At 46.8% G+C, this 21,613-nt stretch overlaps 9 protein-coding genes across 9 annotated transcripts; 4 read left to right on the top strand and 5 right to left on the bottom strand.

The window, feature by feature from the left end:
- Positions 1-700: 700 nt before the first annotated feature.
- On the bottom strand, positions 701-973 carry HMPREF1541_10940 (uncharacterized protein; the record flags this gene model as incomplete). Its single annotated transcript, XM_008715609.1, has 1 exon — positions 701-973. The coding sequence occupies one exon, from the start codon at positions 971-973 to the stop codon at positions 701-703; it is 273 nt and encodes a 90-aa protein (XP_008713831.1).
- Positions 974-1,036: 63 nt separating this feature from the next.
- HMPREF1541_10939 (uncharacterized protein) lies at positions 1,037-1,171 on the bottom strand (the record flags this gene model as incomplete). Its single annotated transcript, XM_008715608.1, has 1 exon — positions 1,037-1,171. A coding segment is annotated over one exon (135 nt), but the record flags the coding sequence as incomplete, so codon positions are not given.
- A 3,051-nt stretch (positions 1,172-4,222) lies between these two features.
- On the bottom strand, positions 4,223-4,381 carry HMPREF1541_10938 (uncharacterized protein; the record flags this gene model as incomplete). Its single annotated transcript, XM_008715607.1, has 1 exon — positions 4,223-4,381. The coding sequence occupies one exon, from the start codon at positions 4,379-4,381 to the stop codon at positions 4,223-4,225; it is 159 nt and encodes a 52-aa protein (XP_008713829.1).
- A 992-nt stretch (positions 4,382-5,373) lies between these two features.
- On the top strand, positions 5,374-6,375 carry HMPREF1541_10937 (uncharacterized protein; the record flags this gene model as incomplete). Its single annotated transcript, XM_008715606.1, has 4 exons — positions 5,374-5,652; positions 5,710-5,979; positions 6,032-6,121; positions 6,178-6,375. 4 exons carry the CDS (start codon positions 5,374-5,376, stop codon positions 6,373-6,375), a joined length of 837 nt encoding a protein of 278 aa, XP_008713828.1.
- A 1,569-nt stretch (positions 6,376-7,944) lies between these two features.
- On the bottom strand, positions 7,945-9,336 carry HMPREF1541_10936 (uncharacterized protein; the record flags this gene model as incomplete). Its single annotated transcript, XM_008715605.1, has 1 exon — positions 7,945-9,336. One exon carries the CDS (start codon positions 9,334-9,336, stop codon positions 7,945-7,947), a length of 1,392 nt encoding a protein of 463 aa, XP_008713827.1.
- Positions 9,337-10,449: 1,113 nt separating this feature from the next.
- On the top strand, positions 10,450-10,686 carry HMPREF1541_10935 (uncharacterized protein; the record flags this gene model as incomplete). Its single annotated transcript, XM_008715604.1, has 1 exon — positions 10,450-10,686. A coding segment is annotated over one exon (237 nt), but the record flags the coding sequence as incomplete, so codon positions are not given.
- A 3,570-nt stretch (positions 10,687-14,256) lies between these two features.
- Positions 14,257-14,985, top strand: HMPREF1541_10934 (uncharacterized protein; the record flags this gene model as incomplete). The annotated part of the gene is made up of 3 exons (XM_008715603.1): positions 14,257-14,569; positions 14,617-14,625; positions 14,690-14,985. 3 exons carry the CDS (start codon positions 14,257-14,259, stop codon positions 14,983-14,985), a joined length of 618 nt encoding a protein of 205 aa, XP_008713825.1.
- Positions 14,986-16,557: 1,572 nt separating this feature from the next.
- HMPREF1541_10933 (uncharacterized protein) lies at positions 16,558-18,111 on the top strand (the record flags this gene model as incomplete). Its single annotated transcript, XM_008715602.1, has 4 exons — positions 16,558-16,900; positions 17,471-17,599; positions 17,670-17,765; positions 17,909-18,111. The coding sequence occupies 4 exons, from the start codon at positions 16,558-16,560 to the stop codon at positions 18,109-18,111; spliced, it is 771 nt and encodes a 256-aa protein (XP_008713824.1).
- A 1,005-nt stretch (positions 18,112-19,116) lies between these two features.
- On the bottom strand, positions 19,117-21,579 carry HMPREF1541_10932 (uncharacterized protein; the record flags this gene model as incomplete). Its single annotated transcript, XM_008715601.1, has 9 exons — positions 19,117-19,311; positions 19,363-19,423; positions 19,478-19,647; positions 19,718-20,065; positions 20,115-20,258; positions 20,306-21,220; positions 21,267-21,319; positions 21,373-21,487; positions 21,559-21,579. 9 exons carry the CDS (start codon positions 21,577-21,579, stop codon positions 19,117-19,119), a joined length of 2,022 nt encoding a protein of 673 aa, XP_008713823.1.
- Between the last annotated feature and the right edge of the window lie 34 nt (positions 21,580-21,613).

Genomic DNA, 21,613 nt, shown 5'->3' with positions numbered 1-21,613 from the left:
GCTTGGGGCCAGATAGTGTGTCCGGGGAGGGCTTTCGTAGAAAGAAGGTCGCCTTGGGCCAGAGGTGCTTAGGGCGCGAAATACGTAGAGATACAGCAAAGGCAGCGAGAACGTGTCGCGTGAAGAGGACAAAAGAAAAGTCTCGATGGAAGGATCAGCTCAGGCATTTAATTCAAAGCCAGCACCCGAGGCGACAATCCACCACCCAAGCAGCATCCGGCGATGAAACTCCATTTCGGGAGGACTAGCTTTTCTGCACCTAGCCCAGAATACAGAGCCTTGCAAAATTCGCATGGCACAAACAGTTCGTTTTTAGAATGTTCTTTGACTATAGTGGAGTTCACCATGCATGTACTATGACTGATCAAGTTAAGTGCACGAAGGAACTTCATCCAATCGATAGATGTAAATATCTCTCCGCTTATTGTAATGACAACTTGATATGCTGGTTCGTTGAAGACCTGTGACCCCATGATAACTAATTTACCTTTCCGCATACTGTAAGACATTTGAACCAAGCGAAGACTGTGTTTTGCTACTTCTCAGGAGGGCTAGTAGCCCCGTTGTCCAGCAGCATCTACACTATCACTGTGTGGCCACCCCGGGATGCCGCCTGTAGCGCGTTGCTATAGTAGCCTCCTTGAGCGTTGATATCCGCTCCCTGGTCCAGCAGCATCTGCACCACTGCTGTGTAGCTACCCTAGGATGCCGCCTGTAGCGTATTGCTATACTCGCCTCCTTGTGCGTTGACATTAGTACCTGTATCCAGCAGCATCTGCACCACTGTCTCCTGCCCCATAAATAATGCCGCCTGCAGCGCGTTGCTAAACACGCCTTGTTGTGCGTTCACATCAGCACCCGTGTCCAGTAGCATCTGCACCACTATCTTATAGCCTCGCTCTACTACTGCCTGCAACACACTGCTATACTCGCCTCCTTGTGCATGGACATCAGCACCCATATCTAGCAGCATCTGCACCACTATCTCCTACCCTGTAAATAATGCTGCCTATAGCGTATTGCCATAGAGGCCTCCTTGTGCGTTGACATTAGCACCCTTGGCCAGCAGCACCTGTACTACCATCTCATGGCTACTGTATAATGACGCCTGCAGCACATTGCTATACTCACCTCCTTGTGCGTTAATATTGGCACCCGCGTCTAGCAGCATCTATACCACTTCCTCATGGCTATACCGGGATGCTGCCTACAGTGCGTTGCCATAGTGGCCTCCTTGTGCGTTAACATCAGCACCTACGTCTAGCAGCATCTGTACCACCCTCTCATGGCCACCTACTGATGCTGCCTGCAGTGTGTTGCTATCAAAGCCTCCTTATGCATTAACATCAGCTCCCTGGTCTAGCAGCATCTGCACCACCACTGTGTAGCCATCACATGATGCTGCCTGTAGCGTGTTGCTATATAAGCTGCCTTATACATGGACATCAGTACCCACATCCAGCAGCATCCGCACCACTGTCTTGTAGCCATATTAACTAGCCTAGATAACAGTGCTATTACCCTAGCTATCACACTTATCAATCTTAACTGTACTAATCTACCCTAGTATTTACACTATAGATTCTCTATATCCTAAAAGGGCTGCTAGTTAAAGTTTATTAATATTCAGTAGATTAGTGTAGCAATCTAATAATTACTAGTAAATAAGGAACTATAGTTGCTAAAGGCTGTCTACTTTATAGTAGAATAACATTAGTTTTACCACATCCATATTATTTACTGTGCCTTGTGCTGCGCAGAAGTATAACAGCTAGTGTTCCACTGTATATATCATCAATATCTCAATCTCATTATTAGACCACAGAATCTTCTTGACTGATGAATACATCTTGATTTGCCAAACCACATCCTGAGTGATATCTAAGACATCCTGTAACCTTAAGAAATCTATATAGATCTAAGCTATCACTACTTTGGTCTAATTCAGGTTAAGATAGTACTTCTATCCTAATAGTGGATTACACACCTGGCTATCCACTAAGAGAAACTCCTTAGCTATCTAGTGGATAAGATAGATCTAGTTATGGTTAAAGAATATAAATAACCTGCACTAGCACTAAAGACTGCCACTCACCTATAATAGATCTAAGTGCACCTGACTCACCCTCTTTACATCCTGTGATCTCTGAGACGCAATCCTTAGGATAATCACTATCTCCCTCACTATTAGTGGGCGCTAACTTCTCACTATAATCTATAAAATCTGTACTACCTTGCCTCTCTAGTTATAGTTAATACAGTTAAGGATCTTCTTGTACATATCTTCCACCATCTAGGGAAGTAGGAGAATTAACTCCTTCTTAGGTGTAAAACTATTGCGGTATATTGTATAGATACCCTTAATAGCTAAGTAAAGCCACAGGTATATCTAGTACTCCATCTACTGCAGCTTAATTTATAGTTTATCAGTAATAGCCAAGTGTAGGTTTAAGTTACTACCAAGCTTGGCAATATATATTTAGATCACAAGGTTAATCTCGCAGTGTATTTAATCATTCTCTTCTTCCCCTCATAATCAGATCGTCAGAAGGTCCGACAATATCTGCTGAAAGACATACTGGATATTGTTATAGGGCCGGCTAGTGACCACAAACTTTAACTAGCTTCTTTAGTGTGTATATAATAGTCGCTACATATTGTGATAGAACCAGGCCAACATCTAAATTAGTGTTAATTGGTCCGCCTATTAATATTTATCTAAGATATCCAGGATGCATGTCACCTCCTGTACTTCAGTATCACTTATAGCAGTGAGCAGTGTTCACTAGAGCTACACTACATCTAACTGTATCTTATCCGGCTTATTAGGATTATAGATAGTTAGTGTATAGTGGATTAGTCTTAGCTATTGTGTAAGCAACTAGTAAAGGATAGTACACAGAGCGATCACAGTATGATCCTGCTCCTTATTCTCTTTAAAGAAGAAGTAGTAGATACTGCGCATGCTTGAGCCCTATAGCTTATAATCTACCAGCAACTTGGCCAATATCAACTTGCTATAGCTAGAATTGGCTAAAATCCACAAGAGACTATCACCTTCACTGTTATGCTATCACTAATACTGCTCATATTATAGCACCTACTAGCACATCTCCTCTACTTAGTTAGGATTCCTATCCTTCTACTCCTTATAACTACTAATTAGTTTAAATGCTTGATAGTAACGTTGATATTTATTGTCTTACTAATAGTTCATCTATGCCTATAGGGCATAAGTCTAAGTCTAGAAGTCCTATTACAGGTCCTGCAGAATATCTGTTATATAAGTCTGTTAGCCCTATTGTTCAGTATAGAGACTGTAAAGCATTAAATAGGTTGCATTAGAACTTTTTAATAAAAAAAGGTACTAGGTATTAGTTGCCTAGTATCACTACTCACCAACAATATTCTAGACACTTTTATAGATAGGTCTCTCCTGGCTAGCTTGTGCCAGCACTACATAGAACAGAAACTCTTTTATATACACCACTACCATCATCACCACATACAGATACTACACATTATTCTTAGAACTATCCACATAGTTATAGATTCCCCAAATCACTAGGTATAGAAAGTTACTTATTAGCCTCATAGTCTTTATCTCAATATAAAGCGCACTATACTAATCTTATAGCTAGTTACACACCATTGCATCCTTCACTACTACATTACTCAAAGCAATAATACTATAATATAGCACTAATGCCAAGCTCTTTTATACCTTATATTAATGTCTACTATTACACTCACTAGCAGCATTATTAATATGGGTGTGGCAAATAATACATATTAACCAGTCTGGCACGTCAGGCTATATAAACCCATTATTCTTTAACATTAAGTTCTTCCTCACCACCTTATTAATATACTGAATAATCTTACTAGGCTATAGTTAATACTACACCTGTACCTGTAATAGCGTCTATAGCAGTATCTTTAGCGGCTAATTAAGCTGTCCTTTAACTGTAAATACCTTACTATCCTTGGCCTTACTATAATCATACTATACTACTCTACCCTACATCTTGTCTAGTATACTCACCACTATATCTCCTAGCTAGATGTTTACTCCTTAGGCTAGATTGAGAATATCACCACTAATACCTACTATCAGCCTAACCCACAGCTCAGGGAACGTTCACACTATGTCCTTCGCCACCGTCACTGCCGACACCACCCTATCCACTCCTGCTGGCATGCACGTGATCACCACGTTGTGTTAATGTATTCTTCCCAGCACATAGCTATTGTGATCCTGCTTGTCTTGTCCTGCAATTATTGGATGCTCTTCATCCAGCATCGCCATCGCGGCCGTGAACTCGGTGTCTAGTGCACATATCCAACCAATATGGTAGTCTTGCACCGTGAGGCTCGACATTGTAGGAGAAGGTAGGAGACCGAATAGGGGCAGTCGCAAGTTTCCAATCGATGTTCGAATATCAGGCCCTAAAGACGATCAGTACAATCATGTTGGCAGTTCTGCACCATCAGGCTGGGGGGCAGCATCGTTTTCAGCTGCGCGGTCCGCGAAGCCCCAAAGCCGCCGCTCCCTGCATTTACGAATGCGATTCTGAAACCAATCACTGACACCCTGGGCCATTGACAACAAGGCTACAGTACAGTACTGTACCAGGTGGCAGCGCGGCTAGACCAACGCGAGATGGACCAGGTGTCCACTCAGCGCGCTCTGGGTTTTGTTGGCACGTGACGATCGCTGCAGTCTAAATTGGGAAGCGACTCCACCGCCGCTCATCTGGAGAGCTTCTCCAGGCCTTCCCCGGTGTTACTTTGTCCTGTGAGATGCTTAGGCTCGACAGCATGCGGGTCACGGCAACAATTCTTCAGCCAGGTATCTTGATCAGTCGTATAACTTTTAAATGTCCACTCACGGTAGTCAGCAGCAACAGCAGCAGCAGCAGCAACAGAAAGCCATACATGGAACAGCATCGATCGTGTTACCTTTTCTATTAACGACGTGAGCCATTTCAGCACAGCTGTATCGCCTTATCTGATCTATCACCAGTTGTCTACACTTCCGCCGACATGTTACATGTATGTCTAAGACTCTGGTAATGGTTGTCGTTGCAGAAGACTGAAAGTTACAGCTTCTTGGACAGGGCATCGTACAATCGACTTGGTCATAATCGCGCAACACTGCTAGCCAGTTTCAATGTGCCAACTTCCCTCGCAAGACAATGTTTCGTCGATTTCAATGGCTACTTCGGCACGCACACATCCCTTGATATTAACGAGCGGCTCGAAAGCTGCAGTAAGACCTGCTTTGTCGCGCAGGTTCGTCCTGGCTGATTCTTGGCAACAGCATTGTGGTTGCGATGTTTATCGAAGCTAGTGCGCGCCTCGCCGCTTACCATGCGCGAAGACCTCACGGATGATATGGGCTCTGATCGAAACTATACCTGGTTTGAGATGGATTTCTTCACTCACTGGACAGCGCCGAACCGTTGTCGCGTGTTGTGCATCGACACTCCTCCGAGTTTCCAGGCGGCGCTTCTTGCAAGCCTCCAGGAGTTGTCGGCCATTCGCACAGCCGACGGGTGCGCTATGATTCGAGCTGTGGTCACTGAACTCATCAGTGTCCTGGACAGGTCGGTCTGGCGACTGCGAGACCATGTCCGTAGTTTAGAACAGGTAGGTAATCGCATCGCATCCAGTCTTCATGATCTGCTGTAACAAGAATTGAGGTAGGCTCGTCGAAGCCGACAGAAGCACTTCGACGACATGCATGATCTCGCTCGACACGGGACGCAGCTTTCTGAGGTCTTGGATGTGTCGGTCCAGTCACTGGAAAGGTTATGTGAGTATCAAGATACGATGCATGACAGACATCAATCAGAACTGTCGTTGAACTACCGCGTGCAAGCTGCCGAATCCCTCCGCTTCCAGACTCAGGCTGTACATAATCTGAAGTTGCGCTCTGACGCCAACAATCAGCGTCTCCAGAACGAATTGACCCTGGTGAGTTTCAGCAGCATGCCGTCACGTCTGTACACGACCTTGACAGTCCCAGGCATTCTACAGCGTGGCTAGTATGGAGAACTCGGTCATCAAGTCGATCACCATCCTGACTATGTTCTTTTTACCAGCTACTTACATCTGTGTACGTTCTATCCGCTTCCATTCCATGTACATGAATAGTTGCTAACAATGAAGCAGGCCTTGTTCAGCACCACCTTTTTCTCATTCGGCGCACAAGGTTTGGAAGTGTCGGGCAAGTTCTGGCTCTACTGGGCAGTCACCATCCCGGCCACTGCGTCCATTGTCATGGGATACTGGTTGTTCTTGAGGGGCGCGATACGGAACAGACAGCCAAGGGGAAGCATACGTCTGTCCCACGTTGCCTCGGGGCACTGACTCCGCAACCCTCAGCCTTTGGCGTATCGCATGATAGCATGACTAGGATCTTATACTCGACGAGATAACACCGGCCTTCCCGATGATCGGTATCGTCTGCGAAGAATAGTGAGATTTATTTTGATGCACAAACATGCATGGAGTTGGTTACCATGGCTCCCGCTAAAACCACTGGATATATATTCCACACATGCCGCAACGTCCCTGGCGCAAAATTCTCCTCCTCCTGTGCACATATCTGCTGGAAAGCGAGATGATGGCCCTGTGGGCAGTGTCCGTAGGCTGGTATTGTCAAACATGTCATGGACCTTGGAGCAAAGGACGCAGTACAATGTTTGAGGGGCAGAAGATTCTAGAAACTCCGTCACGTGACTCGCTGTTGTGGACGATCTGGCATCTAGCAGTTTCTGCTGCATCGTTTCTACAGTACAAAGGACGATGGCACCTCCTCTCCCAGTGGAAGTACATGATCAAATTCGTCACATGATAGACGTGGGCTTTGGCGACACAGCTATTCATAAGGTAGTCCCCTGCAGCCGCAATGGCGTCGGCCGGATACGCTACAACCTGCAGACGTTCGGGCGCACTACTGCACCCCGCAACCGCCGGGGCCGACGACGATCGCTAACCGAGGAGATGCGTGATGCCCTTCTCGAATATCTCCGAATCTGGCCGGACCGAAAACTCCAAGAGCAGGTTGAATATTTAGCAGACACATTTGGTGTCCTTGTCTCCACGTCAACAGTGAGCAGGGCACTCAAGCGGGTAAAGTGGTCAAAGAAGAACAATCGTCGAGTTGCTCAGCAGAGTGACCCAGATCTTCAGGATTTATTCCTGCACACTATCGCGCCAATGGAGTGCAAGCAACTCGTATTTGTGGATGAGACAGGCTGCGAGCCACGAGACGGGTTTAGGCCACAGGGTTGGGCCCCGATAGGCACGACACCAGTGCAAATCGCCCAATTTCAGCGCGGCCAACGACTCCACGTGTTGCCGGCATACACGTGCGATGGTGTCATCCATTTCAAAGTCTACAAAGGGACAACAACTGCGGCGGTATTTGAGAGATTTATTGAGGAGCTCCTCATACGTTGTAATCCATGGCCCGAGCCTTGCTCTGTGCTGGTGATGGATAATGCGTCCTTTCACCATTCAGACAAAGTCCAAAGGATGTGTCGAGCGGCTGGGGTTAAAATCATGTATCTGTCTCCTTACTCCCCACGCCTAAACCCCATTGAAGAATTCTTTGCCGAGCTCAAGGCGTTTCTGAAGAGCCAGTGGACGGCATACGGTGGGACGACAGAACGAGATTTCGCCGCGTTCCTGGAGTGGTGCGTAGAGCGCGTGGGCCGAAATCAGGACAGTGCGAAAGGTCACTTCAGGAATGCTGGCTATGTTTGTTCGGGATATGGTATGAACGGAAGTCAGTGCCATTGATGTGTACGTAAGGCTGTAGAATTTCAATGTTTCCCAGTATCACGCCAGTGTCAAAACCATGAATCTATTCCTCCCTATCACTCTGGATGGTCACCTCAACATCGACAGTGAACAGTGTCGGTCACGAAGACGCTAGTCGTTGCATCGGCGACGCTTGGCCCACACGGGGATGTCATTGATAAAGCGCTTGGCAGTACCGACACGGACGCCTTTCTCGACTAGGAATGTAACGTCTTGCTCGCTATAAATCTGCTGCAGATCGCGGTAGTCTTCCAGGGTTGCGGTGCAGGCCTTGTCGACGTCTGCTTTGTACTTCGGGTCCTCCACCCGTGACTTTTGCCACGTACTGTACTCTCGGACCCTCAAATCGAGCGGGCTTGGAATGTCGAGTGGTCCCGTTGCTTGTGTTGAGGTTTGCTCATGACCACCGTCTGTCGACGACTTAGGAGCAGAGCACGGAGGACAGTCTGGAAAGTGGTTGTTAATCGTGATGGGAGTCATGCCGACGGCTGACTTGGCTGACTTGGCTTGACCGGGCTCGCCTCTCTGACGTTCCTCGGCGAAAAGTTGTCGACGAAAATCATCAGGCACATCATCCTGGCTGTTGAGCGTCATGCCGTTCAGCTTGCGTTCTACGAGATCTTCTAAGTGGTACGTGAACATCTTATAGTGCCGCTTGCTGACCGGATCAACAAAACAGTGAGGTCCTTTAGCGCATGAATTGGGACAACGCATGACACGGTACACATCCGCGTAAGTGTCAGCCTCACCGGTACTCTCTTGTTGGGCATGAAGTTGATTAAGACGTCGCTGTCGCATCCGCTGTGTGGCGGACAACGTGCTCTTCTTCCTACCTGGCTGAGAGAGAGCGCTGACGGGTTGCTGGTTTGGCAGAATATAGTGAAAGGTGATGTCCACTCGGAGTTTCTTGCCCGACTGGAATAAATCGGCCCACTGTGTCAGCTGATTGTCAATCACTTGCCATTCAATATTCTCTTCAAACCGTTTGACGAGCTTCCGCGCAGCACGTCCCACCGAAACGGTCAAAACGGTGTGACCGACCTGATAAGCGGTGTTGGACCCGAGCTCTTTCCTCACGAGTTCGTTCACTCGAGATTGCAAGCGCTGCTTCCAGTAGTCTTCTGGGCTCAGCACTACATCAGGCTCTGTATCCCTTACGAATTCTTTCCCATTCGACGATGATGCCGACGACGTTGCCGACCATTGAATGGAATATTGCAGGTAAATGGGCGGATCTTCATCATAGCGTACATCTCTATTCCATTTCTCTAGAGGCAGAAAACCGAGTTTCGGTCGATTTACGATATCCCTCTGATGCGTTCGTGGACGGCCGAGAGCGGCAGTGGGTGACTCAACGGGTGTGGAGGTGTCCAGTGTGCTCGGGACACCTGGCGTTTGCGAGGACCGCACGTGTCGCACTCGCCCATACGGTGGCGTGCCTTGCAACTCACACGGCTGAGGTGAGAAGATGCCCGAGAACAAATCCCGGTCTAATTCAGCCATGTCGAGCCATGGGCACAGGATTCAGTGGTCGCAAGACCACGGGTTGGGTGCGCAGTGTCAGCATCGGCCACGACCAGTGGACCCACCTTCCATGACCTTCTCCAGGTCACCATCACCACCACCACGCATTGCTGTTGCGTGTTCAGAACATGTCGAGGTCAAAGCACTTGCGCTCGTGATTCTGTTGATTCAGCACACACGTCGAGAGCTGCTGGCATGTTTTCTCCCGGTCCTAGCAAGCCCCCTGTGTTTCTCTTGCAGACCTCCCTCATATGCACCACCCAGGTGCTGGCAACCGTGCCTTCAACCGCACCCCATCTCATGGCGAGACCGTGTCTAGATTCGCGACTGTGAGGTTGGGAGGACCTCGTCCGTAATCGATGGTCGCGGCGTCGTGCGATAGGAATCGGAACAACTGTTTGAGCCTCGCTGCCGATTACTTGTCGTCCCGTGACCTTGCGTGAGCAGAGGGTAATTTGAAGAGTAGCAGACAAAACGCAGCTGCGACTTGAGGGCTCGGATAAATATATACGAGTGGACGCCTAGCAGAACCCTTCCGAGAGCTGAATTTCGATTGCCACCACATCCCCGCTGGTGCGGGGCGGAGGTTGGCGGAAACTAGCAAAATCTAGCTTCGAACGCATGCCGATGCCCGAGATTACCTCCTCGTTGATGGCTAGGCATCTCGGAACTGTTTTCGAATTTCTCGTGGATTTTTTGTCACCAGCGGTGAAAGTGTCCGAGTCGTAACACTGCGAATTTGACATCTAAGTAAGGAATAGAAATGCTACCCGAGATTCCCTCAGCTACAGTACAATAACTGCAGTCTTCAGCGCCCATTGGTCTTTATTCTGGGCTGCATGCATGAGTGCGAGCGCGGCCTATGTGAGGTCGGCAGGCAACGCGGCTGAGAGACACAACGCCCCAAGGCTGATAATCAACATCAGGCTCACGACTCTCTGCCTACTGACGATGACAGCTCTTTCACGTACAGGCACTATACTAGTAGCATCCCGTTGACTGCATCTCTCAGGCTACCTCCTTTTGCCATCCTGCGTTGAGCCAGCCCGTTGAAGACGGCCGTGGAGACCACTGTTTATCCTACCTTCGCTTACAATGTCAAGCCTGACCGTTCAAGACTACCACATCGGCTGGATATGCGCCCTGGAGGACGAAATGGCTGCCGCGATAGCGATGCTGGATGAAGAGCACTCGATAATTGCAGGACAAGACAAGCAGGATTACAATAGCTATATGCTGGGAAGAATACATCAACATAACGTGGTGATCGCGTACATGCCAGCAGGAGTAAATGGGGTGGTGTCAGTGGCGATAGTAGTAAAGAACATAGCGTAGACGTTCCCTAAGCTGTGGGTTGGGCTAATAGTAGGTATTAGCAGTAGCATTTCTAATCTAGCCTAAGGAGTAAACATCTAGCTAGGAGATATAGTAATAAGTATACCGGACAAGATATAGGGTAGAGTAATATAGTATAATTATAGTAAGGCTAAGGATAGTGGGGTATTTACAGTTAAAGGACAGCTTAACTAGCTACTAGAGATGCTGCTATAGATGCTGTTATAGGTACAGGCACAGTATTAACTACAGCCTAGTAAGATTATCTAGTATATTGATAAGGTAGTAGGGAAGAACTTGATGTTGGAGGATAATAGGTTTGTATAGCCTAATATACTAGACTGGCTGATGTATACTATTTACTACACCCATATTGACAATACTGCTGGTGGGTGTAATAGTGGATATTAACATAAGGTATAGAAGAGCTTGACACTAGTGCTATATTATGGTATTATTGCTTTAGGTAATGTGGTGGTAAAGGATGCAGTGATGTGTAACCGGCTGTAAGATTAGTATAGTGCGCTCTGTATTAAGATAGAGGCCGTGAGGCTAATAAGCAACTTTCTATGCCTAGTGATTCAGGGAATCTATGACTATATAGATAGTTCTAAGAATAATGTGTGGCATCTATACGTGGTGATAATAGCAGTAATGTATACAAAAGAGTTTCTATTCTATATAGTGCCGGCACAAGCTAGCCAGGAGAAACCCATCTGTAAAAGTGTCTGGGACATTGTTAGTAAGTAGTGGTACTAGGTAACTAACACCTAGTACCTTTTTTTATTAAAAAGTTCTAACGCAATCTATTTAATGCTTTGCAGTCTCTATACTAAATAATAGGGCTAACAGACTTACATAATAGATATTCTACAGGACCTGTGATAGGACTTTCAGACTTAGACTTATGCCCTATAGGCATAGATGAACTATTAGTAAGATAACAAACACTAATGTTACTATTAAGCATTTAAACTAATTAGTAGTTACAAGGAGTAGAAGGATAGGAATCCTAACTAAGTGGAGGGGACATGTTAGTGGGTACTGTAATATAAGCAGTATTGGTGATAGCACAATAGTAAAGGTGATAGTCTCTTGTGGATTTTGACCAATCCTGGCTATAGCAAGTCAGTGTTGGCTAAGTTGCTAATAGATCATGAGCTACAGGGCTTAAGCATGCATAGTATCTACTACTTCTTCTTCAAAGAGAATAAGAAGTAGGACTGTACTATGATCACTCTATATACTATTCTTTATCAGTTACTTATATAATAGCTAAGACTGATTCACTATACACTGGCTATCTATAATCTCAACAAGCTAGATAAGATGCAGTTAGATATAATATAGCTCTAGTGAATACTGCTTGCTGCTACAAGTAATACTGAAGTACAGGAGGTAATATACATCCTAGATGCCTTAGATAAATATTAATAGGTGGACCAATTAACACTGATTTAAATGTTAGCCTAGTTCCATCATAATATGTAGCAACTATTATATATATGCTGGAGAAGCCAGTTAAAGTTTGTGGTCACTAGCCAGCCTTATAACGATATCCAGCATGTCTTTTAGTAGATATTGTTAGACCTTCTAACAATCTAATTACAAGGGGAAGAAGAGAATGATCAAATACACTGTGAGATTAACCTCATGATCTAAATACATATTACTAAGCTTAGTAGTGACTTGGACCTGCACCTAGCTATCACTAATAAACTGTAAGCCAAGCTACAGTAGATAGAGTACTAAACATACCTATGACTTCACTTAGCTATCAAGGGTATCTATACAATATACTGTAACAGTTTTATACCTAAGAAGGAGTTGATTCTCCTACTTCCCTAGACAGTAGAAGATATGTATAAGAAGATCCTTAACCATATTAATCACAACTAGAGAGGCAAGGTAGTGTAGATTTTACAGATTGTAGTGGGAAGTTAGCACCCACTGATAGTGGGGGAGATAGCAATCGCCCTAGGGATTGTATCTTAGAGATCACAGGATGTAAGAAGGGTGAGTTAGGTACACTTAGATCTATTATAAGTAAGTGGTGGTTTTTAGCGCTAGTATAGATTATTTATATTCTTCAATCATAACTAGATCTATCTTATCCACTAGATAGCTAAGGAGTTTCTCTTAGCGGATAACTAGGTGTGTAATCTACTATTAGGATAGAAGCACTATCTTAATCCAGGTTAGACCAAAGCAGTAATGGCTTAGATCTATATAGATTTCTTAAGGCTACAGGATATCTTAGATACTACTCAGGATATAGTTTGGTAAATCAAGACATATTTATTAGTTAAGAAGATTCTGCAGTCTAACAATGAGATTGAGATATTAATGGTGTATACAGCAGAACACTGGCCATTATACTTCTATGCAGTATAAGGCACAGTAAATAATGTGGATATAGCAAAACTAATACTATTCTACTACAAAGTAGATAGTCTTTAGCAACTATAGTTCCCTATCTACTAGTAATCATTAGATTACTATACTAATCTACTGGATATTAATGAACTTTAACTGGCAGCCCTTTTAGAATATAGGGAATCTATAGTGTAAATACTAGGGCAGATTAGTACAGTTAAGATTAATAAGTGTGATAGCCAGGGTAATAGCGCTGTTATCTAGGCTAGTTAATATGGCTACAAGACAGTGGTGTAGATGCTGCTGGCTGTGGGTGCTGATATTAATACACAAGGAGGCGAGTATGATAATATGCTGTAGGTGGCATCCTGGAATAGCCATGAGGAAGTGGTACAGATGCTGCTGAATGTAGGTGCTAATGTTGATACATAAGGAGGCAAGTATGGTAACGCGTTGTAGGTAGTATTAGATAGTGGCTATAAGATGGTGATGCAGATGCTGCTAGACGTGGGTACTGATATTAATGCACAAGGAGGCTACTATAGCAACACGCTATAGGCGGCATTAGATAGTAGTCAGGAGACAGTGGTGTAGATGTTGCTGGCTGCAGGTACTAATGTCAACACATAAGGAGGTGAGTATGGTAACGCGCTATAGGCGGCATCCTGGAATGGTCACAAGGAAGTGGTACAGATGCTGCTGGATATGGGTGCTAATATCAACGCACAAGGAGGCTACTATGGCAACACGCTGTAGACAGCATTAGATAGTGACTACAAGACAGTGGTGCAGATGCTACTGGCCACAGGTGCTAATGTTAACGCACAAGGAGGCAAGTATGGTAACGCGCTGCAGGCAGCATCCTGGAATGGCCACAAGAAAGTGGTACAGATACTGCTGAATACGGGTGCCAATATTAACGCACAAGGAGGCCAGTATGTCAACGCACTGTAGGCGGCATTATTCAGTGGCTACAAGATAGTGGTGCAGATACTGCTGGATGCAGGTGCTAATGTCAACGCATAAAGAGGCCAGTATAGGAACGCACTGCAGGCGGCATCACTATATAGCCACAAGACAGTGGTGCAGATACTGCTGGACACAGGTGCTAATGTCCATGCTCAAGGAGACAACTATAGCAACGCGCTGCAGGCGGCATCAGAGGGCGGCTACAAGAGGGTGGTGTAGATGCTGCTGGACACAGGTGCTGATGTCAACGCACAAGGAGGCCGGTATAGGAACGCGTTACAGGCGGCATCAGAGGGTAGCCACAAGATAGTGGTGCAGATGCTGCTAGATACGGGTGCTAATGTTAATGCACAAGGAGGCCTGTATGTTAACACGCTGCAGGCAGCATCAGATGGTGGCCACAAGACGGTGGTACAGATGCTGCTGGATACAGGTGCTAATGTCAACACACAAGGAGGCCTGTATGTCAACGCGCTGCAGGCGGCATCAGATAGTGGCCACAAGACAGTGGTGCAGATGCTACTGGCCACGGGTGCTGATGTTAATGCATAAGGAGGCGAGTATGGTAACGCGCTACAGGCGGCATCCGTAGGTAGCTACACAGCAGTGGTGCAGATGCTGCTGGACTAGAGAGCGGATGTTAACGCACAAGGAGGCGAGTATGGCAACGCGCTGCAGGCAGCATCCTGGAATGGCTACGAGGAAGTGGTACAGATGCTACTGGATATGGGTGCCAATGTCAACACACAAGGAGGCCGGTATGTCAACGCGCTGCAGGCAGCATCATTCGGTGGCTACAAGACGGTGGTGCGGATGCTGCTGGACGCGGGTGCCAATGTCAACGCACGAGGAGGCCGGTATGGCAACGCGCTGCAGGCGGCATCAGCATGTGGCCATGGGACGGTGGTGCAGATGCTGCTGAACCATGGTGCGACGACCGTTTCTTAAGTATAAGAGATGCACTTTCTATACCATCTAAACCATTCTGAAATCATTCTGAACCTTTGCTGGCTGTTAGACCATACGGAGAGGATGGATAACTAAATTATAGCGTAGATTAGATGCTCGATGGGTTTTCAGTCGTCATTACATCAGATGGATGAAGACTTAGGATTGTTGATTGGTCAGAGGCGATCCATGCGCTTAACTCGATCAGCAGTAGCGTGATGCAGAAGAGCTCCACTGTTATGGAGAGCATTCTATAAACAACCCTTTTTCTTGCCATGTGAGTTTTGCAAGGCTCTGTATGCTTTGCAGTGCTGTGGTATGTAGTGATAGACCGGTTAACTTTCTCAGTCGTGTGTCGCCTTGATCTCCACTTGGTGCAGTCTTCACGTGGATTGAGAGATTTCACCAAATCTCAGGGAGGTGCAGCTCTGCAGCCACACTTTTGAGTTTCTGGGGCACACAGACTCAGAGATAGCGAATGACCGCGGCCAAGTGCGCCTAGATGGTTCCAGTGGCGTTCCCCAGGCTTGCAGAGAGTTCGTGAAGGCCTGGAGGCAGGAACCAAACGCCCAATTGATTATCACTTTCCCGAAGCCGCAGCTCAGCTCCGCGGAGACATTCTCTTCTATCCTCGTGTGAAGTTTGTGTCAGCCTGGGGAGGGGCGCAGTCTTTCCGCGTCTTGTTTGCCACATATCTCAGTCTACTCATCCAGACATCCCGTCTATTGCCCGTGACCGCGGATACTGCCGAGCACCGGCCCGATCAAAGGACAGAACCCCAGTTTTGCACCCACCCACAGTCGTTGGCTAACGGAACGTTCAACCAACTCAGAATTAATATCGTTATCCTTGCAATATTAAAGCTATGCCTCGCGAGAATCAGATTATTACTCTCGACGACACAAAACACGACCCTTGTACCCGTGCAATCGAAGTTTTCGTAACAGATATCCACTGTTACAGCGAGGATCTTGAGGACTCTTCGCGACATTAGCTTTGCGACCACGACAAAGTCGATGAGGAAGACCTCATTGCGCATGAAGATGACACATACAAAGCACTGCGCCGAGTGCAAGGTCTACTATAAAATTCGTCAACACGACCGAATGGTGAGTATGAATTTACTAATTGCTGTGTAATTTAATTGTTTCGCTAGTTCATGTTGTTTATAGCACCAAAGTCCCATATCTCTCCCTGATTGCCAACGCGTTGACCTATGGCTTGGGGTTCTTGATGCTGCAGGTCGGGTCGTGCCACTCAGACAAGATTGTGTTTCCGTCGCGCTTTCTTTTGGATTTTTAACAAGACATGCTTGTAATCGGCACTACTTTGTGGAGCGCCTAGAGGTTGATGGTCTCAGCATGGATTTAGGACAGGAACACATTCATCATTCCAAAAGCCAACAATAGTACCAAGCCATTACCGACAAACAAGCGCTTAGCAGGACCAACTCCACCTGAGGCAGCGTTTGTTGGTGCAGCGGCCCCACTGGCGGTAGTACTTGCGCCCATATCCATGCTCGAGCTCTCCGCAGACGTAGCTCCACTTGAAAGAACTGTTGAGGACATCTCCATGGATGACGGCATGGTTGTCATTGTCATCGAAGGGTCCATGTCGGTGGATGGCATTGTCACCGAAGGGTCCATGTCGGTGGATGGCATTGTCATCGAAGGGTCCATGTCGGTGGATGACATTGTCATCGAAGGGTCCATGTCGGTGGATGACATTATCATCGAAGGGTCCATGTCGGTGGATGAGGAGCTTTGCGCGAGGGCACTGCTGGCAAGGAGGGCTGGAACTATGATCGCGTTGAACCGCATGATGGATAGTCTTTCAGGTTCAATGACGAGTTTCCAATTTAATCTTGGCTCAGTAAGATCCTGGAAGTACAGTGGCGAGAAGGAAATATGTAGAGGTGAGAGTAACTGACCCAAGGTCAGGCAAGAACCAGGCATTTAAATAGCGTTGTAAGCATTGTGGAACATTATCTCTGAAATAGACGAGCTCCTACAAGAACACCTTGGCAGATTGCGGCCTTTGTGCCTCAGAAGCCTCCTTAATGATGCAATGCCAGAAATTGCCTGTTGGAGAAGTACAAGCTGGGGATCCGCTAAAATACGCAAAAACAACTCAATCGCCAAGACCCAATCAGAGTGAGATTCGCGTGGGGCTGGAAACGCGCGAAAACCGCTCAAGCGCGGGGAATTCAGCTCGAAACGTGCTGAGAAAGGATGAATGAAACCAGGATTGCTCTTGTTGTGTGGTTATCATTCAACACGGTTATTAGAGTTTATTGTACGAAGATGCAAAGAGCCGTTCCACAAGACCGCTCGGCCGCTCGGCTGCCCGGTGATTATGATAACCTCTTTTGTAGAGTGTCGAGTCCATACCTTCGACGCCTTTCATACTTCAATCACCGTCAGTGGCTTCCTTTACCATTTCTCCTTGCAAAACACTTCTTACTGAGGTCTCACCCCAGCGGCAGGCACGGAAATGTTCGGATCTCGCCAAAAACCGCTTGAAGGGCCAGAAAGCTTTGCCCCAAAGGTGCCAGTACTGCTCGACGCACCAAAGGACGACCCTATCACATATGAGGAGCTTAGCAAGTGTGACGGTACGCGAAGAGAAGAATGCCTATCAGCTGGTGTACTAGGTCGGAGCCACTAATATTCGATTTACAACAGGAGCGGACCCTTCCAAGCCTATACTTATCGCAATCAAGGGCACCGTCTTCGATGTTTCACGAAATCGGGCATATCAACCAGAAGGACCATATTGCGGTACGCCGACCATCTTTCCTTCTTGTCCATCGCTTCGGAACTACGCACGTTCAAATGAATCCCGCGTCCGCAGCGATATCGAAGCCACATTGATATGATGAACATAAGCGACAATAAGAAAAAGATACTAATAAATGATTTAGTTTACGCCGGCAAGGATCCATCCCGAGCCCTGGCGTTATCCAGCTTGAAGCCTGAAGATTGCGTTCCAGAATGGTATGACCTGGAGGATGTATACAAGACGGTGCTGAGCGAGTGGCACGCATTCCTCAGCAAGAGATATAACATTGTTGGCAAAGTACGTATATCTTCATTACACAGTACGAAGTCAACATCCAAGCTATAATTTGTCTTTACCGTTGTGCCTTGAAGGCGGGGAGAACTTGCGCAGTGCCTCGTTAAAGGACTGGCAGTTGCATGTCGAAAGCGCACTTGAAGTACATGCGAAGTCTAAGAACGAATACTGATCCTTGATACCTCACAGGTCCAAGCAGCTAATAATCTATAACCACAAGATATATCTAAGAGACCTATCGTCATACAATCCGCGAATTATTGGCATTCCTGAAATACTGTCGGAGCGGCGCTGCAGTGTTGATGCGCTTCTACATGGACACTTCTGATCTTCGGTTGATCTACGGACTCGAACTTTATGTGCCTCCTGCTTGCCATTGATTATCGTTAAAGGCATGACACTGACAGAATTAAACATAGTCACACTGAAAGAAATCGGCATTCGTGGCCATGAGGTGTATGGGACATCCCATCTGGAACCGAGAGAGAGAAGCAAAAGAACAACCAGTGCAAGCTACTTCATCGCATCTATCTTTAGCGAGAAACACATGGTTGCCAGTTACTTCAGCTGGTTATTCCCAATCATTTGTTTGGCCGTTAACCCGATGCTCTGGCGTGAGATGAGCGCTGACAGCGGCGACGTTGAAACTGTACGCCCTGCCAAACGTGCCCGATCCTAAATGATTGCCCATGTTGTTGCGGCCGCCTATTAGCAATTCATATACTTTGGTGAGCGTTGGAGAGTTGAATGTACTTCGACAATGTGAGTCGCAGCGCTCTTTTGGAAAACCCCGAATGCCCAATAATTAGTATCTAAGAGTCTGAGACATACACATTGATATCCGAGTAATCGCGGTAGGAGAGAGCATTGGTCCATTCCGACAGAGATCGAATTCGAAACTCTGTTCGTATGCGCGGAGTCACGCCCTCAATTCACCGAGATGTCAAGTAGCTAACAGACCTTCTTGCTCTTTTGTCTCCCCTCTCCCCCTTCCAACAGGCTCCGCAATACTTATCAGACTAATCCTGTAAATTTTGAGTTCTGAAATCTTTTCTTCTATCCGTAAAAAACGGTAAATGTGGTGAACAAGATGGTGGCGAAAAGGAAGATTGACTGTGTTGCCTCGAGTGTCAATGGAGCACCGCGATTTTCCATGCTGGTCATGTTGGGATTGTTGGCTGCGTTGTCAATGGACCCAACCATGCCGAACAGTTGCTGCTCATTTTCCACCAGGACCACAGCCATTCCGCTCTGATTTTGCAAATTTAGTGGATACCGTCGTTGAAGTGGAACATGACATACCACTAGATGCCACTGCACATGGCAGTGAAGTAGCCACGCTCCCGGGTTATCTGTGACATAGCTGAGGGGTATTAGTCACTGCTATGTCCAACTCATATCCATTTGAGGCTCTCACCGGATAACCGCCCATCCAGACGCTGGCAAGTCTATTGTGTCGCGAAATGGCGGGTTTTTCAAGTTAATCATTGATGAAGGTGCAGCGTCAACAGAGTCATACGGGAACATGCCCTCGCCAGCTCCAAGGAACCAAAACTTGTGGCCGTGAAGATGAATGGGATGTCCCATCTATTAGAATCGTCGTGTCAGTTATAGTGTGTTTGACGTTTCAGGAATAAGAACAGCGACGCAGACTTACCACGTCCATAGAATCATTTGCAACATGCATAACAAGGTCAACAGTCGAATTGCCTGGCAAGTGTAAAGTGGTAGCAGATTCCCAAGCATCAGAAGCATTGCCGTAGATGATTGGGCGTCTCGGCTCTGAATATGGCTGGTCGCTAATCACCCAGGTCACGATCCCAGTTTGATTGATTGAAAAAAGTTGTGTCAAGTCAGGCGATCCGGTGGGAGGTGTGACACTTTCGAAAGGTGGAAGGTTGTGGTCGTCCAGTTCAGGAGCGTCCAACTTCGCAGAGCCATTCACCAGCATCCAAGATAAGGCCGGATCCTCAACGACGGTCATCTGAGAGTCCATACTGGTGTTCTGAAATTGTCAACCACATTGCTAGCAGCCGCTGTATCTCGCAACTCACCTTGTACGACATCAGCGCATAACCTTCAATTACTTGCTGCATATCGCCATAGGGATATGAAGCGAAACGTAAGGAGTACATCGCCGGTTGCTGATCAAGTTTAACCATTACGGAGTACCGTTGGCCAATCGAAATGTGCAATACCTGTCTCATTTAGCCGATATCCGAAATAATTTTGCGAAAACACTGACTTTGATTTCTTGCGGTTCCACATATAGTCCATCTGCAGCATACACAATCATCGAGTGTCCATCAAGTGAAACACTCATCCTGCTGACCGCCGCTGCATTAACCAAATGAAGAGCAGCCCATCCGCGTGAGGCATCAACATCAAACATGAAGACGTCACTGGTGGTGTTGCTGCATGTCTCTTGCGGAAGAGAACTGGCATTGAAACCTGGCTTAAACATCATCGGCATGCTGCAGCCTTTAGGGCCAAGCGTTGAGATGTCAGACATGCCAGACATGGTGGTCATGTCGGGGTTGGATGTTCCTGTTGGGGACGCCGTACTCGTGTCAGTTGGCATGGAATCTGACATCGACATTGAACTGTGCTCCGACCTCTTGCGCATGCTCATAGATGAGTCCATGGAAATCAAGGCCGTAGTGGTAGATGTTGGCATAGGCATGTCGCTATTCGAGGTGTCTGACATGGATGGCATTGACATTGTCGAGTCCATAGGTACTGAATCATGCGGATCGTTTGCAACGTCGGACTGTATTCCCAGTCCTGGTCCAGCCTGTAGCACGTTCTGGGGTAGGCATCGTACTCTGCCCTGTCCATTAGCCAGGAGGCTGTCCACGCACTGAGGAAATGCTCCAGTAGTGAAATATTCACCATAGACTATATCTGAGGGTCTATGGTACCAGTCGGCCAAAACGACTGGAATTGCGCCTCTCTCAGCTTGGAGCATCTTGCTCAATTCTGCTTTGTCCTCAGCGAGGCTCTCAAAGGGGCGTCGGCGCGAAGAGGAAGGATGAATGATCAACGGTCCGCGGATAGCATCGTTGTAGTACGCTCGGAAGTGAGAGTGATACCAGTAGAAGCCGTATTCAGAGGCGACAGAGAATCGATACGTAAAATTTCCGGTGGCTGGAATTGGGAACTATGGAATTGTAAGCATATTAGATCAAAGGTGGGAATTCAGTAACCTGGGTGACACCCGGCACTCCGTCCATGTCTGGAGTTCCGTCCTGCAAAATACCTGCATTTCCTGTGTCAGTTTCCTTGAGTTGTTTCTCGCAGTGAGCGACTGACCATGCCAGTGAATGGTTTGCTCAACGGGTAGATCATTTTGCACAAAGATTTCGAGTTCGTCTCCTTCCTCGGCCTCAATTAATGGACCAGGTTGTTGACCGTTAATGAGGTAGACCTTGCGCCATACTCCATCTAAAAAATTGATTAGATACAAATGTGATTTGAAATTGAGGTCAGATTCTTTACCGGGAGCTCTGTCGCCTTCATGGATGGTGAGGTTGTAAGAGCGAAGTGCACCGGT

The sequence above is a fragment of the Cyphellophora europaea genome (genome assembly GCF_000365145.1).
Source record: "Cyphellophora europaea CBS 101466 unplaced genomic scaffold supercont1.15, whole genome shotgun sequence".
In the NCBI taxonomy this organism is placed as follows: Eukaryota; Fungi; Ascomycota; class Eurotiomycetes; order Chaetothyriales; family Cyphellophoraceae; genus Cyphellophora; species Cyphellophora europaea.
The sequence above is the reverse complement of the archived record's forward strand: the minus strand, read 5'-3'. Positions and strand labels throughout refer to the sequence as shown.